This window comes from Artibeus jamaicensis, unplaced genomic scaffold, assembly GCF_021234435.1.
Source record: "Artibeus jamaicensis isolate MK-2021 breed Jamaican fruit bat unplaced genomic scaffold, CSHL_Jam_final contig_233, whole genome shotgun sequence".
Taxonomy (NCBI): Eukaryota; Metazoa; Chordata; class Mammalia; order Chiroptera; family Phyllostomidae; genus Artibeus; species Artibeus jamaicensis.
The window spans coordinates 62284086-62300135 of record NW_026521486.1 but is presented as its reverse complement, the minus strand read 5'-3'; the positions used below and the strand labels follow the sequence as shown (position 1 = coordinate 62300135).

General features: G+C 44.4%; 2 protein-coding genes across 12 annotated transcripts in view; one reads left to right on the top strand and one right to left on the bottom strand.

Moving 5' to 3' along the window:
• GRIP1 (glutamate receptor interacting protein 1) overlaps window positions 1-3487 on the top strand; it is a 661834-nt gene extending 658347 nt beyond the window's left edge. For all 7 annotated transcript variants that reach the window (XM_037136010.2, XM_037136013.2, XM_037136011.2 and 4 more), the window contains one exon: window positions 1885-3487. In XM_037136010.2, the coding sequence (XP_036991905.2) occupies window positions 1885-2109 (225 nt within the window). In that variant the 3' untranslated portion in view covers window positions 2110-3487. The remainder of the gene's footprint in view (window positions 1-1884) is intronic.
• The window catches only part of HELB (DNA helicase B), a 39109-nt gene continuing 26505 nt past the window's right edge, over window positions 3447-16050 (bottom strand). For 2 of the 5 annotated variants that reach the window (XM_053661609.1, XM_053661611.1), the window contains 3 exons: window positions 12826-13302; window positions 10318-10418; window positions 3447-6366 (listed from right to left, as the gene is read on the bottom strand). In XM_053661609.1, the coding sequence (XP_053517584.1) occupies window positions 6321-6366; window positions 10318-10418; window positions 12826-13302 (624 nt within the window). In that variant the 3' untranslated portion in view covers window positions 3447-6320. Of the gene's footprint in view, window positions 6367-10317; window positions 10419-12825; window positions 13303-13762; window positions 14208-16050 lie in introns of those variants that run through there. The other 3 variants (XM_053661610.1, XM_053661613.1, XM_053661612.1) reach the window with 3 other exon arrangements.

Sequence of the window (16050 nt, the reverse complement as noted above, 5' to 3'; positions counted from 1 at the left end):
ATTTAACTCTTCTAAGTCTTCCTTGACCAAAGCCCATCCATCCTCCTTTGTCTCAAACCTAGATTAGAAGCTTTCCTTTGGTAGAATTTACCGGTCATTGACATTGCCCATTTCCCTGTACGTATTCTTCAGCAGATTACCCACTCCCTGAGGATGAGGCCAGCACCTTATTCTCCCATTGGCCGTTGTACAGTGCTTGGTATCTTGGTAACTGACACAGTATCTGAAACCACAGATCTGAACCGTGTTTGTTGAATGGAGTCCTGTTGTGGTCAGGTGTGGTTTCACTGAGCAGAGCAAGTTCTCGTACGGTTCTCAGGAAGAGAACATGTTGCAGGAGGAGGAGAGCATTGGCAGCCGTCTTAAACCTGCGTTCCACTGGCGGGAGTCTGCCGCCAGACAGCTGACCTTCACAGCGTGAGGTTGCTCTGAGGTGCGCTCACCAAAGCAAATGGTCAGTGGTCCACCAGATGGTTTTAAAACCAATTCTGGTGGTTAGTTTTGCCATGGCAGTAGAACAGTTGGTCTTGTCCTAGATGTATGGGCACTTTTATTTTCCATGGATACTTTTACAGTTGCTGAATAGCTATGGACAAGTTACTAACTCTCTGAGAGTGTCTTTCTAATCCCTATATTGGAGCTATACCTACTTAGGTGCAAATTGAGCCCTTAAAAGTAGAGTGGATTCAGACTGTGGAGAACTTTAAATGTCATGATAAGGCTCTTGAACTTTATTCTGGAGGCATATTCATTTCTTAAGCAGAATGACTTCATGCATCATCTAGAAAGAACACAGTGGTACTACTGAGGCACTGGGGTACGCAGAGAAGGGGAAGGTTACAGGACAGGAGCCTAGGCAGGGACGGGTGAGGCGCCGCATCTCACCGGAGTCTTCAGCACCTTCAGTGCATCCTGGCCGAGCCCTCGGAGAGGCGGCTTGGCTTTGTGCTCAGGAGAGATGTTAGAGCTAACGCTAAAGGTTTAGGGTGCTGCAGGCATGGGTTTGGGTAAAGTTGCTCGTGGTGGACTGACGGTCATGAAGAGAGGAGAACCAAGCATAAAATTCTAAAAAAAACCAACATTTAAAGGACAGAAAGAAATAAAGACAGCAAAGGACTGAAAGCAAGCTGTTAAAATGATAACAGGATCAATTCGAAGTAGTGTTCTAGGAGCTGAGAGAGTTTTAAGGAGGGATAGGAGTTAAGAGCAGCCAAAGCTGAAGGCCAAAAGGAAGGTCTTGTAGCCCAAGGTCTCGTAGCCCAAAACCTGAGTCCTGTATTGGACGGTGGGGTCATTTGTGCAACATGAGTGTCAGGTCCGCAGGGGAGAGAACGGAACGTCAAGGAATGAAAGCAGCATGTCGACTGTGAAAACTTCTGATTGTGAATAAGGAGAGATGATAGCAGATGAGTGCGTGTATACGCTGAAGACGGGGCGGGCCACTTGGGAGGGGTAGTTCAGCATCATGGTCAAGAGCACAGGCTTTGGAATCAACCAGACTGCCTGGGATCCCATCTTAGCTTGACCACTTACCAACTGCTTCTTGAAGGCAAATCTCTTAACTGCTCTGCACCTCGCGTTCCTCATCTGTACATTGGAAACAAGAGTCAGCTCTTGGAGCCCCTGCTGTGAGCGAGGCAATCTGTTTGCCACGGGGCTGCTGGGATGTGTCCTTCTCCCCTGCACTCAGGAGCATTAAAACGTATTAGCAGAGACTGTGAAGCCAGTGAGCTCATTATGGTCAGCACAAGGCTGGACCTCCCTGGAGAGGGGCTGGTTTCAGTCCCCTCAGGGCAATGTGTTACGCCTGACCGGCAGCCTGGGTCTGGAGAGTTACTTTATGGCTAGAACAATAATGCAAAATGGCTCTTCTTGACCTCGTAGGTTAATCACGTCCGAACGAGAGACTTTGACTGCTGCCTCGTTGTGCCCCTCATCGCAGAATCCGGTAATAAGCTGGACCTGGTTATTAGCAGAAACCCACTGGCTTCACAGAAGTCTATAGAACAGACTCTGCCGGGAGAATGGAGTGAACAGAACAGTGCTTTTTTCCAACAGCCCAGCCATGGTAGTAATCTGGAGATCCGAGAACCCACTAACACCTTATAGCAATGCTTTTTATAAAGCAGGACAAAAGACAGTATCTACATGGTGCTAAAAAAAAAATCCCTTTAAGATTTCTGTGACATTTGAAGCACAGATAATCATGTGGCATTAACTGCAAGCACAGGGGTCTTTTAAATCTCTCACGGCTCATGTCCACTTCCCTTTTCCAGTAGAAGAGGTTACTTTTTCGGTGACCACAATGGTGTCTGGCAGACGGTTCCCTGCCAAGCCCAATGGCAGAGAAAAAAATAAATAGGTAGGCCACCCCTCCACAAGGAACATCGGAGGAACTTTTGTACAAGTTCATCTTCCTATCACTTTTTGAAAAAAAATGTCTGTTTAAAAATATTCTCTATGACAGTTTCCTTAATTCACTTTGAAATCAGTTTCTTACTATGAAGTCATTAATGTAAGAACTTGACCAACAAGGCTTTTCGTAAAGCTGGCTCTGCTGGAGGGACTAGGTGGGTAACTGCTGGGACTGGCTGCTGCTAGGGAAGGGGTACAGGGATAGAATTATCTTAAAATGTTTCAGCAAGGATGCACGCAGGAGATCCTAATAGGTGGTGGTAACTGTTTTGCCCAAGTATAGGAATGATTTTAACTAAGATGTATGCTATTATTCCCTATGCAACAAATTATCAAACAGGATATGTCTTGTGACCTGTTGCTTTTTTTTTTTTAAGGACACATTTCTAATAGCTGAAAACCTCTGATAATGAATTAGAGTGTTTAGTAACACTGAGAGTTAGTTATTTTTAAAATTCAGGACTAAGAATTTAAGAATTAAGTCTATTAAAAGGTTTATCTTAATGATAGGCAAATCAAACTCATCTTGCTCGACATGTTTTAAAAACTGGTTCTACTGAGGGGTGTACAGCACTTGCACTTGAACATGACACTGGACCGCGGTTAGTCCTGAGCCACGCCACTCCCGTAACTGTAAATACATTGTCCACAGAATGCGTTGCCAATGATCGCCATCCCTCAAAGCAATAAATTGTGACAGCTGCAGTTAATGTCTGTCAGCAACTGTTTTTCATCTGTCCAGATATTTTGAATAGTTACACTAATAACTGTTATTTGGTGAATATAAAAAATAGATCTGTATATTGACTATAGAACCTCCATATTGAAACAGTTATTTTCCAAACATTTCCATTTCAGTCAGGAACTCAACCAACCGCTTAGATGAAGCACTTGAACACTGTGTCCTTCGTTTAAGGAAAACGTTCACCTTTCTTTGTGTGCAAAGAAATATATTATTTCAATCACATTTCAGGATCGCCAGGGCAAGAAAGTATAAAGCAGAATCACGTTAAGAAAAAAAAGATCATGAGTCACTTAAATATGTATTTTTATTTGTAACAAACAAGTATTAAACTGTAAAGTATTTTTGTACAAATTTAATACTTTAATAGCATGGTATTTATCGTCTATGTATGGTTTGGGGGGATTCAAAATTGTTGCAAATATTTGTATGGAAAAAAAAAAGTCCTCTACCAAAATGGAATAAACAGTGATTTTAAAAAGCCAAAAAAATATGACATGCACTTTTTCGAAACTTTGAATGAATTTACATGCTCTAGAGACTGAGCCCTACACAATGTTAATTGCCACATAATTTTTTAAAGGGGGGAAGGTTTTGCCATAACCTTGCAAAGCAGCATGGAAGAGTGGGAAGAGCATAGGTTTCGAAAGCAGACCTGGGTTTGAATTCTAGCTCACTGGTGGTATGAGACTGACCGGGAGTCTGTTTCCCACCTGTAACACTGAAGGTCGCATCCGCACTCCAGGTCTGTTGTGAGGACAAGATGTGAAACATGTTAAAGTGCTGAAACAGCCTGCAGACAGGAACACACCCCAGACTAATGGCACATTTGTTTTAGGTGACACGTCTGCCCTCAGGGAACACCACGTGTATTCTAGGAACTAAGTTCACACAAACTGTGCACAGACTGCACCTGCGGTCCCAACACGTGTCTGCAGATGGCCTTGCAGACCCTGAAAACTCACAGGAATAACACTAGGATGCCCATCCTCACCACTTCTATGTAACAGTTTCTAGAGTTCTAGCCAGGGCAGTAAGGCAAGAAAAGGAAATAAATAGCACTCAGATATGAAAGGAAGAAGTAAAATGTTCTCTAGTTGAAGATAGAAAAATTTGCGAAAGTGAAAATTTGTGGATTTTGCAAATCCACAAAATGCAAAAACAAAATTTTGCAACTAGTGTTTCTAATAAAAGACTTCTTTGCAGAATATATGAACTCCTATCTCAATAATAAAAAGAAAAATAACCCAATTTATAAATTGGCAAAAGACCTGAATAGACATTTCTCCTAAGAGAAAGAACACGAATGGCGATAAGCACATGAAAAGAAAGCCCACATCATTACCACAGGCAAATACAAATGGAAGCCACAGTGAAATTTCATTTATACCCATTGTGTGGCTGTAATCAGAAGGTCAGACGACAGCAAGTGCCGAAGAAAATACGAGGAACGGGAACCCTCACACACTGCTGGCATAAATATAAAACGGTGCAGCTACTTGGAAAACAGCCTGTCAGGTCCTTGAAGCTTTAAACAGAGTCATAATGTGACCCAGCAACTCCACTCCCAGGTCTATCTCTACCTTAAAGAAATGAAAATAAATGTTCACACAAAAACTTACACGCAGAAGCTCACAGCAGCATCGGCTGTAATATCTAAAAAGTGGAAATACCCCACATGTCCATTAGCTGATGAATGGATAAATTCCATGTGCCATATCCTTGCAACAAAACATTATTTGGAAAGAAAAATAGATAAAGGCCCTTTGCTTCGAGGAACCACTGAAAGCAAGGTGGGCCACCTGCAAAAACTCAGCCGGGTTCCTGATCTTGTCACATCAGCTCAAACGCACACGGTCTGATATAGAAATACCACCTCAATCTATGCGGCCAGTTTTTCCGTCAGTACACAGAGGGCACCGGCTTCATCAAGGTGGACTGAGTGATCTTCCTTGAATGGATTATCCAAGACATCTACCCAGTAAAAGAAACAATGCTAGCTCTATTGCACGTGATTGCTTTTAATCTTTTTTTTTTTAAAGAGAGATGCACTAGTAGATACACGCTACAACATGGATGAAATCTGAAAATATCATGCTAAATCAAAGACGTCCTAATAAAGGGCATATTGCAGAGACAAAGATTACCAGTTGCCCAGGGCTAGAGGGGAGGAGGGTATTAGAGCTGAAAGGTGAAACAGTTCTTTGGGCGATCATATAAATATTTTCTAAAATTGATTGTGGTATTGGTATTACAACTATGAATACACTAAAAACTACTCAGCTGTGTAAATGGGTGAATTGTATGTGAATTCTCTCTCCATAGTGCTATTTTTAAAACATTGGAGTATCGGGTAAATCTTCCCTCTTAACTATTTTGTCTACCATTTAACAGTAAGTAAAACTTTAAAAAAATAGAAGTCACTCTGAGAAAAAACTTTTCCAAAATAGAGTATCTTCAAAGCACTGTGCACCCCCCCCCCGACAATCATGTGACGTGATGGAGGTGTTAACAAGCTAATGCGACAGTGGTAACATAATTCGAGATGTAAGTTTCATACTCCTGCAACTCAGACAATGTGACATGTCGATTACATCTCAAGTTCAGAAAACAGAAAATGCTGTGCTCCTGACTCAGGAGTCTCTGGGAAAAGCCCCAGATGAGGTAGAGCCTGGCAGTATCGAGGGAGCAGTGGCAGCCTCGGGGGCGATCCCTTCGCAGAAGACAATGACGCCCCAGCACTGGTGTCAGTAAGAGATGCAGTTAGTTTCTCACTGCCATAGCTTCACCCCTTTGGCGAAGATCACTCAGTGATCACGGAAGTTAATAAGGCATTACCCTAAAAATAAAACTTTATAAAGATATAAAGTACAGATATGACACTTTTCTCTCATTTATGTCCAGTGCTACCTGTTCTCATGACAGACATTGAAATCCGTAAGGTTTTCTTTGATCATATGAGTTTAAAACATCCATAATACAAACACCTTAAAATAAAACTCCAGTTACAGACATCCTCTTAGACCCTGATACTTTGAAGTTATGATGTTCGCTTATCATTGAATGAAAAAATAGACAATTATTTTGAATAATCGGAAGGAAAATTAAGTTTCTTGATTACTTGGGGGTTTGAAAAGTTGCCTGGGGGTCAAACTATTTAGTCTCAAGTTCTGAAGCTTGGAAGACACTTGTGGAGATGATTCTTCCACCTGTTAGGAAAACAATAAAAATGTGGTTAATTTTGTAACAATGTAGTCAGTCTACCCTGTAGACGTGACTGTTTGCTGAATGGGTATATAAATTGAATTCCCACAGTTGTGGACAGGGTCCACTACATAATTTGGTGACCCAGTACAAAATTAAAATGAAAGCCCTCTGTTCAGAAATTAAGAATTTCAAGACGGCTCCTGCAGAACAGTACAGCGAGTGTGGTCCGGTGAAAACACGGCTGGGCCACCAGCATCTTCTCGACACTAGCAGTGATTCCCATGCAAAGGCCAGTGGACCGGTGTGGTCATGGGGGAGTGCTACCCCCACAGGGAGATGAGAAACACAGGCACGACTCGGTGTTTCACAACGCAACATCTGTTCCACTTAGGTGACTGTGATGGTTACTTTTGTGTCCACTTGGCTAAGCCATGCTGCCCAGATATTTATTTGTCGAACACAGTTCTGGATGTTTCTGTGAAGGTACCCTTTAGAGGAGATTAACCTCTACTATAAATCAGTAGACTAGTAGTACTGCAGATTAACCCCCATAATGCAGGCGGGCCTCCCATTGACTGAAGACCTTAAAAAGAAGACCGACCTCACCCCAGGAAGGAGGAATTCTCCCCTGGATCCACCAACCTACCGGTCGATTTCAGACTTTCAGCCTCCACGAGGACAAGAGCCAATTCCTTCAAATAAACCCAGAGAGACAGATACAGACGGGCAGGCAGGCTGACAGACAGACAGACATATCCTACTGATTCTCTCTCTAGAGAACCCTGACTAATACAAGGACTCTCTTCAGGGATTATGTAATTATGTCTTTCCTAATTTTTTTATGTTAAAATGTCATTTTCCATAAAAAGTTCTGGAAATCACTGCTTTATGTGATCAATTTTAGAATGTTTACACATGTTTTTATTTAAAGGGAGATTTTTGTTTTCCCTCTTTTTTTGATGGGGGCAGGCCAGGGAAAGAGAAAAACCAGGCCAATATTTACTTTTGGAACACGTTTCCAAAGCCAAAGCTATGAACCCATGGAAAAGCAAAAGCTGCCATTTTGGACGAGACCAGCCTTAGTGTCTGTAGAACTTAAAAGCCAATTTGGCTTTCGTCAGTGTGAACATAAAAAAGGGGGGAACGTGGGCAGCCCTTGTCAATGAATTTCATCTTTTAAGAATGACACACCTCAAGGCACCTGAAAGTCTAGAATCATGAAAGCACAGAAGTTCTTCATGTGTCAGCCCTGAAGCTTTGAATTCTGGTCCTCATTTCTAGGGATTCTTGTAAATGCCACATACTTCCAGCAGACCTTGTAAGAAAGTGTATCCCCTTCAGTTAGAGAATTTGGCTCGTGCTGCTGCTGTTACACTGTGACATCGGTAGGCACTGGACACCCCCACAGTCACTCTGTGCTCACAGATCTGTGACGCTGGCCTCAGCCAGAGCGGGACAGTTGTGGCAGGCGCAGGCCTGAAGGTGGGTGGTGCTGCTTCCTCCAGACACTGCTGCATAACCCTAACCCCCAGCCCACGTTAATAGTAAGAAATGCAAAGCCAGAAACTTTTAGAAAGACTCTTTCTATGGAATTGCCTCACTTTTCTGTCAAAGCCTTATTTATCCCATGGTCTTTGTAAGAGTCAATACATTTAATTTCAGAAAAAGAAAATGCTTTGCTGAGACAAATTCATCACCCTAGAGCTGAGCCAGAGCACGGAATGAAGCGGCAGTGGTCCTTGCACTTCCGGGAAGAACGAACTTCTTCCCCACGATGTCCAGTTTTAGCACTTTTCCCACAAAACCTGTCCCCCGGCCTCTTTTCCCAAATCCGGATGAATGGTACCTGGACCCCCCTGGAAGCCCAAGCCAGAAGCCTGGGAATCATCTTCAGGTCCAACCCTACCTGTATAAGTGAGTGACAAGTGCGTGCCACCAACGACACCCCTTCGCCTCTCTTCTCCACCCCAAATGCTACTACCTGAGTTCAGAGCATAATCATTCGGAGTAAGCTACGAAAATAATCTCTTTGTTTTGGGAACTCACGGGCCCCCTCTCCGTGTCTGCCCAACCATCATCTGTTAAAGTCCTGCCAGCGTCGCCTTCATAAATTTCAATCCCCAGAGCTCTTTAAACGTTTCTAGTGCTCTCCACAGCTGCAGGAGCACGGTGTCTTCGAAGAGCTGCCGTCTCTTCCCTGGTTCCTCCGCCCAGCCCGCTTCGGGCCCGCTGTGCTCGGGCCACACTGTTCCCTGCTGGTGGCCTACTAACGTGCCAGCACTTCACACACTGTCGGCACATTCTCAGAGCTCTTCCTAACCATCTCACATCCATTTGGGGTCAGAATATACATTATTTCTCCCTTGAGGGCTGAACCCCGGGACAGGTAGGTTTTGTCCAACGGGCCCCCAGTGACCTGCACCATCTCATCTTTACTACACAGTCTGGGAAACCGAGGCTCACTGCAACAAGGCTGCTGTCGGCACGTAAAGCAACTCTTAAGCTTCTGGGGGACCTTTGGAAATAATTTATAATCCAACCTGTTTTTTCAAAAATCACAATGCTCAAGAAACTTAGTGAGGACCTCAACAACATAAAAAGGATCCAGTCAGAAACAAAGGATACACTCATTGAAATAAAGAACAATTTACAGAGAAACAGTAGAATGGATGAAGTCAAGGATCAAATTAATGATCTGGAACATAAGGAAGCAAAAAAAACAACCAATCAGAACAACAAAAAGGAAAGAGAATCCAAAAAATGAGGACAGTGTAAGCAGCCTCTGAGACAGCTTCAAGATGCCCAACATCCACATCATAGGGGTGCCAGAAGGAGAAAAGAGCAAGAAATTGGAAATCTCTTTGAAAAAATAACGAAGGAAAACTTCCCTAATTTGGTGAAGGAAATAGACATGCAAGTCCAGGAGGCACAGAGGGTCCCAAACAAGACAGATGCAAAGGGCCCAGTCCAAAATACATCATAATTAAAATGCTGAAGGTTAAAGATAAAGAGAAAAGCAGTTACCTACAAGGAAGTCCCCATAAGACTGTCGGATATATTCCCAAAAGAAACTTTGCAGGCTGGAAGCGATTGGTAAGAAATATTCAAAGTCATAAAAAAAAGGGACCCACAGCCAAGATTGCTCTACCCAGCACAGCTGTCACTTAGAATTGAAGGGCAGATAAAGAGCTTCCCAGACAAGACGAAACTACAGGAGCTCACCATCACCAAACCATTATTATATGAAATGTTAAAGGGGTTTATTTTAAAAGATCAAAAGGATGAATAAAATGGCAATAAATACATACCTGTCAACATGAGTCTAAAAAACAAACTAAGCAAGAAGAACAGAGACAGAATTATCGATACACAAAGCGTTTTGATGGTTTCCAAATGGGAGGGGGGTATGGAGAAATGGGTGAAGAGGTGAGGGAATTAAGAAGTACAAATGGGTAGTTACAGAATAGCCCTGGGGATGTAAAGTACAGCATAAGAAATGGAGTAGACAAAGAACTTACATGCATGGCCCATGGACAGGAACAATGGGGTAGGGACTGCCTGAGGGATTTGGGGGCTGCTGGGTAGAAGAGGGGCAAAGGGGGAAAAATCATGACAACTGTAATAGCGTAATCAATAAAATATAAGTTAAAAATAAAAATAGATTAAAATTTTAAAAATCACAAAATGATATTACCCAAGTTGGATAATCCAATTCATAAAACTATGAAACGAATGACTTTGGAGTATGTCTAAAAACCAAAATAGGTCTCAGTAGAAGTTCGCTTCCCTTATAAACATTCATATGCCTCTAAAAGTGATTTTCATAGGAATTCTCAAAGCAAGAAGGACACTACAAAATAAGTATGACTTTGAACCCAACATGTAAGGACAATAAGGGTCCAATTGTTTTTAAGGATGGAATGCCACGTATTCACAACTCATGATTTACTCACTGAGTATATTTGGTTACTATGTAATCAGCACGCGGTCCTCCCGAAGCTTTGTGCACAGAGTCAAACTGGATACAAGTGCTGCGTGGGGGAGTGACGTGTTCCTTCAAAGACAGGGAGGGTTTCATGAACAAAACAGAAACTCAGCTGGATTCTACTATGAAGACAGGTAAGATGGGAGGAGGTAATTAGCTGAGAACAGCTTCACCTTCCATCCCTAAACCCAGCAACACAGGGCACCTGCTCCCACCTGATTGTAGTGGAAGCAGAGCCCCTGCCCCCGCGTGTACCTAAAGGCAGCACCTTTACTTACACTCCTGGGTTTTCCCATCTCACTTGGGGGGGGGCTCCACCCACAGGTTCCCCTGTCCCCCATGGATGAGAATAAGTCTACCAAGACATGATCTGCTTGGGGAGGAAAGGTGGCCCATCTCTTAATGGAGAAGGGCCAGAAGCCTTTTCCTCAGTGGGCTTTTATTGGGTTCATCTGCATAGGAACACAGGGTGTATAGGTAAAGCTCATTGTAAATGATCAAGCAATAGATAACATTCGGAGAACTCTGAGGGCTTATTCTGAGTCAGGCTCAGACAGCTGCACTTTAGATGATACCACCCTCTGCTCACAGCTCTCCAAAGCATTCCCACTGCAAACAGCATGAAACCCCAGCCCCCCTGCCCCTCACAGCCCTGCTCTCTCTCCACCACCAACACCTACACACCCTCTCTTCCTCATTCCCTGGCCACACTGACCTGCCTCCCCCTTCCAATAAAGTCAGTCCCTTCCAGGCTTTGCATCGCTAGCTCCTCAGCCTGGGAGGCAGGTCCTCTGAGCCTCACCTGGCTGCTCATTGTTCAGCTGTGGGTCATCTCCTCAGGGAGGCCTTACCTGACCACCACATAGCACCTCCTGCCCACTCCCCCATCCCCACCATCCCCCACTTCACTACCTTTATTTTTGTCATAGGATCTATCTTGACCCGAACATTTATTTCTCTTGTATTTACTGCCTATGACCCCTTGGCAGATTGTAATGTCAAGAAAGCCAGACTGGTCTGTTTTCCTCCCTCTAGCATTTAGACCAGTGACAAGAGGATCTAAATTTTTTAAAATGCTAAATGAGGAGAGGCAGAAAGAATGAGGAATCCAAACCAAGTTGCATAATAAAAGCCAAAGGGAAAAAGGGAGAGTAAGTGTGGCTCATTTTAGTGAATGAAGAGACCAGTTTGACTGAAGCAGAAAAAGAAGAGGCAGAAATAAAACGATGCTGGGATCAAACTACGAAAGGTCTCAAATGCCAAGCTGGATAGTCTAAGTTTATGTTGTAAGCACGAGAGAGCCACTGAAGGCCTTTAAACACAGGAGCAAACAGAGCCCGTAAGGCAGGCTAATTTGGTGAGGACGTGCAGGGCAGCGCGAGGGGAAGGGAGCCGGGTGAGCAGTCATCCAGTCATCCAGTCATCCAGTCATCCGAGGAGATGAGGATCTAAAACTGCCCAGGCTAAACGGAATAAAAGAAATTCCTGATACATTTTGTGACAAATCTAGCAAGTAGAGGTGGAGGGTGAAAGTGAGGGAAGCCAAAGGTGACTCCAAAATTCTAAGCTTCTATAACTGGGTGAGTGTTGCCTGAAATGGAGAAATCAGGAAAAAAGAAAAGAAAAAACAGATATTGGGCTGTGGTTTCAGCAAGTCCATTTCTAGGATCAGAGATGCGGACTGGGGAGCTGGTTCATTATCTCCTCTCTAGTGCCCAGAACACTTAGTGAAGCACCAAGTTACTTGCGCATTCCTTCTGTCCCCTCCACGGGCCATCAGAGCAAGAGTGGGAACTGGCGCCTACTGCTGAATTCCCAGAGCAGAGCAGGCAACTGAAAACTACCAGTTGAACAAATCATCATTGCAAAGGTGACAGCTGAAACTTCGGGAAACAATCCTCAAAGAACAGAGGAATGGGTCCTCCAGGCAATGTCTCCAGTCAGAGAACGGGAAGATGGGGAGTGAAGACATGAGGGGAAATGAGGCCGGGAGGTGGGAGGGAGGGCGATAAGGTACTGGTGCAATCAAGGAAGGAAACGTTGAAGTGGTAGCAGCATTTAAAACTACTAGGAATGTCAGGGGAAAACGTCAAGAACAAGACATAAGGAAAGGCCTCTCAGGTTGACAAGAGGACTGGAACCAGCCACTTCTACCACTTGTACCAGTGGAGTTCTGGTGTAAGTGAGATTAGGGCCTAAAAATGGGCGGGGGGAGGGTGAGGCTGGTAAGAATGACGCGTAGACAGAAGGTTCCCCCTGACAAGCCCACCGACTGCGGCTGCCTGGAGTGCCAGCCTTGGCAGAGTGAGAAACAGAACCAGGACCAGCTGGGTGTGGCGGAGAGGAAAACACTGGTCTTTACATCCTGCAGCGCAAAGCAGCACTAATAGAAACACGCAGCACTTTCGTACAGATAAGCACACTGAAGCCAGCGATATTTAAATAAAGCTCCAGTCCACAAGAACGTCACCCCTACCATAAGAATTTTGTTTGGACTTTCATCTTCATTCATGACACAAGTTCTTTTGAACCCTCGAGATTTGGATGGATCTTCGTCTGTATCTGCTTCATCAGGGGAAGAAACTTTCCATCTTCCAGCAAAGGCAGGCATCTGGTCATCGGCCGCAGAGGCCTGGCTTCTGGGGACACCCTTTGTCCCAGCGTCAGCTGTGCCCATCGGGAGCGGCGACGCCGAGGGCTGTGTTCTGGAGCTCTGCGACGGAGACGCACCATCTGCTGGAGATGCACAGCTCATGGAGAGCTCATTTTGCAAAAACTGTTTCAAGCGGGTTTTCCTGCGGACACTCTTCTTCGAAATCGCGTTCCGCAGGTGAGACTCCTCCGCGATGACGTACACTCTGCTGCGGCCCCTGGTGACCGCGGTGTAGACGTGCTGCCAGTGCTGGCGGCCCGCCCGCCCGACCACGTAGACCACGGTCTGCTCCTCAGACCCCTGCGAGGGAAGAAGGCAGCGGGGAGAATTAAAACCGCCTCGTCCACAGAGGCGGACAAGGGGCAAGGCCTCCCTCGCACCCACTCCCTGGCCGGACCGCTCGTACTCATGGCGCCCATTTTCGTCACCATCTGAGAACTCATGCTCCAGTGTTTTCTAATTATGCGGCTGAGCTCAGGCCGCACAGATCCGCAACTGGCTTGCAAAACCCAAAGACAAACTGTAAAGTCTATGCGCAGTGCCAAGTAATAAAATAATTTAAAATGGTTGTGTGTGCTTTGTGGGTAAAGGTAGGATCCCACTGTTACTTCATATTATAAAAACAGACACCTGAAATATCCAATGACAGGAGAATATATATATTTGCATACATTTATATCAAGTATCCACATACAGATATTTGGTATACTATTTTGCAAACATCAAAGATGCTTTAAAAATAACAAAATTTTAAAAACTGGGTCTGTGTGTGTGCGTATCATAACTATGTAACACAAAATCACTCTGTTCCAAAAAGTACCTACAAAATAAACATAACTATATGACAAAACAAAATAAATCACAAAATAGAAGGCAATTATATCAAAATTATAACTAGACTGTCTCCAAAATGAAGGGCCCATGGATAATTTTTTTCCCCTTTACTTTTCTGTATTTTTCCATTATTAAACCAATTACTTTTTCAAGATAAGCAGAGGAGAACAATGGACCTTTGCTTTTTAAATTTAGCAAACCAAGAATTTTCTAGACAAGAAAAATGCCCAGAGTCACCACGTAACTGTGAGAAAAGTTTCGAGTTTGATAGCTGTCCTTGGTTGCTGTCTTTTCTGTGCCAACATAAACTGAGAAGTGGTTTTAACCATCCTCTGTCCTATGATTTCCACGTTAACCTGACGAAAGAACAACTGTGGGGAGACAAGTGACAAGACAGGTACTGAGAAAATACAGCCCCACAGTTAAAACAAGCAACAACCTTTCACACAGCAAGCATGTCTACCTCCCTAAACACAGAGGATCTGACCCAGCTCTTCAGGTGGTAAAAGGATGACAGACACTTCCTCCCAATACTGCTGAGTCTCAGAAACTGACTCACGTGATACTTGATTACAGGAATACGTTCAACAGAAACACGGCGCCATTTCTCCCTTGGACTTTACACTGCGTGTTCCTAAACAAGTACGCGTCTACCTAAACTTAGTTAACTGAATTCTTACTTATCGATTAAGTAACACTGAGAAAAATTCAATAACCTCATAATCAGTTTCCTTGTATTCACACTTGCTACAATCCACGGTCCTCATAGTAAACTACGGTGACATTTGTAAAGTGTAAATTCGATCACACCCGACTCTGCTTAAAGCCCCTTCATGGCTCCCAGGCTCTCACGGTCCTATCTTCTCACATGGCCCTGCAGGAGCCAGCCTCAGCCCGGCCCCCCCCCCCTTTCCTCCCCGTGAGCACAGCGAGCCTCCCTGTGGTCCAGCCAGTGCCCCCCAGGCCACAGCCCCCACCTGGCGGCTTCTAGGCCACGCCCCCGACCCGGTGTGCTCCAGCAGCCTACACTTCCTCCGTGACAGAATTTTTATCAGACCAGAATGTCACTTCCTGACTGTATTCCTCAATGGACTGTAAGCTCTGTGAAGGCAGGACCACATCTATTTTGTTCACTGCTTTTTATTCGGTGTCGTGCTGAATGAATGATGATCAAAAGTAAAACACCGTGCCAAAGGTATGCGTGGAAAGAAGGACACAGACTCCTGACTTCTCCTCAATGACCTGCTATAAACCGTGTATCCATTTCTTTAAATCTTCCTTCAATCGTTAACACTATCAAACTTCTTAAAGAGGCACATTTTATATATTTACTTCTTTTTAAAAATCCTCACCCAAAAGTATGTTTATTGATTTTAGAGTGAGGGGGAGGGAGAGAGAGAGAAACATCAATGTGAGAGAGAAACACAGACTGGTTGCCTCCCGCAGGCGCCCCGTGAGGGATCAAACCCGCAACCTTTTGGTGCACAGGACGGCGCTCCACCCAGCTGAGCCACCTGGTCGGGGCTGTACATTTACCGTTGATTGCCTGTATAACTACTCTCTAAATTTGTTCTAAAATTACAACTTGGGTGAACAAACACAAATGATTAATACCCTTCATGATTTTACAGATTAAGAATCTGAAAGTCCGTATGGACTTTAGAATAGAGTCCCAAAACTTTTTTCTATAAAGGGTCAACGAATAAAAGTTTAGGCTTCGCAGGCCAGGTGGTCTCTACAGCTACTACCCACCTCCTTCTGTGTGGTGCAAGGCAGTCATGGCCAGTATGTAAATGAATGTGACTGTACCAATAAAATTCATTTACAAAAACAGGTGATGAGCCGGATCTGACTACTGTACGAGAGAATAGTTAGTCCCACAAGACCCTAGGAGGTGACCTGGTCCCCTATCCTCTTGCCCTCCTGACCCCACATTACTTTTTTGACCTCCTCGACAGTCACTCCCACAGTGGCCTCCTTGCTGTTCCTGTTCTTCAAATATGCCAGACAGGATCCCACCTAAGAACCTTGACTTTGGCTCTTCCCTCTACCTAGAATGCTTTTCTCCCAGATACCCACATGGTTAACTTCTTTACCTCTTTCAAGTCCATGCCCAAAAGCCACCTTCCCAATGAGACCTATGCTGACCATCTATTTAAAATGACAACTGCACCCCGCCCCCACTTCTTTTCCCTAGCATTTACCACCTTCTAA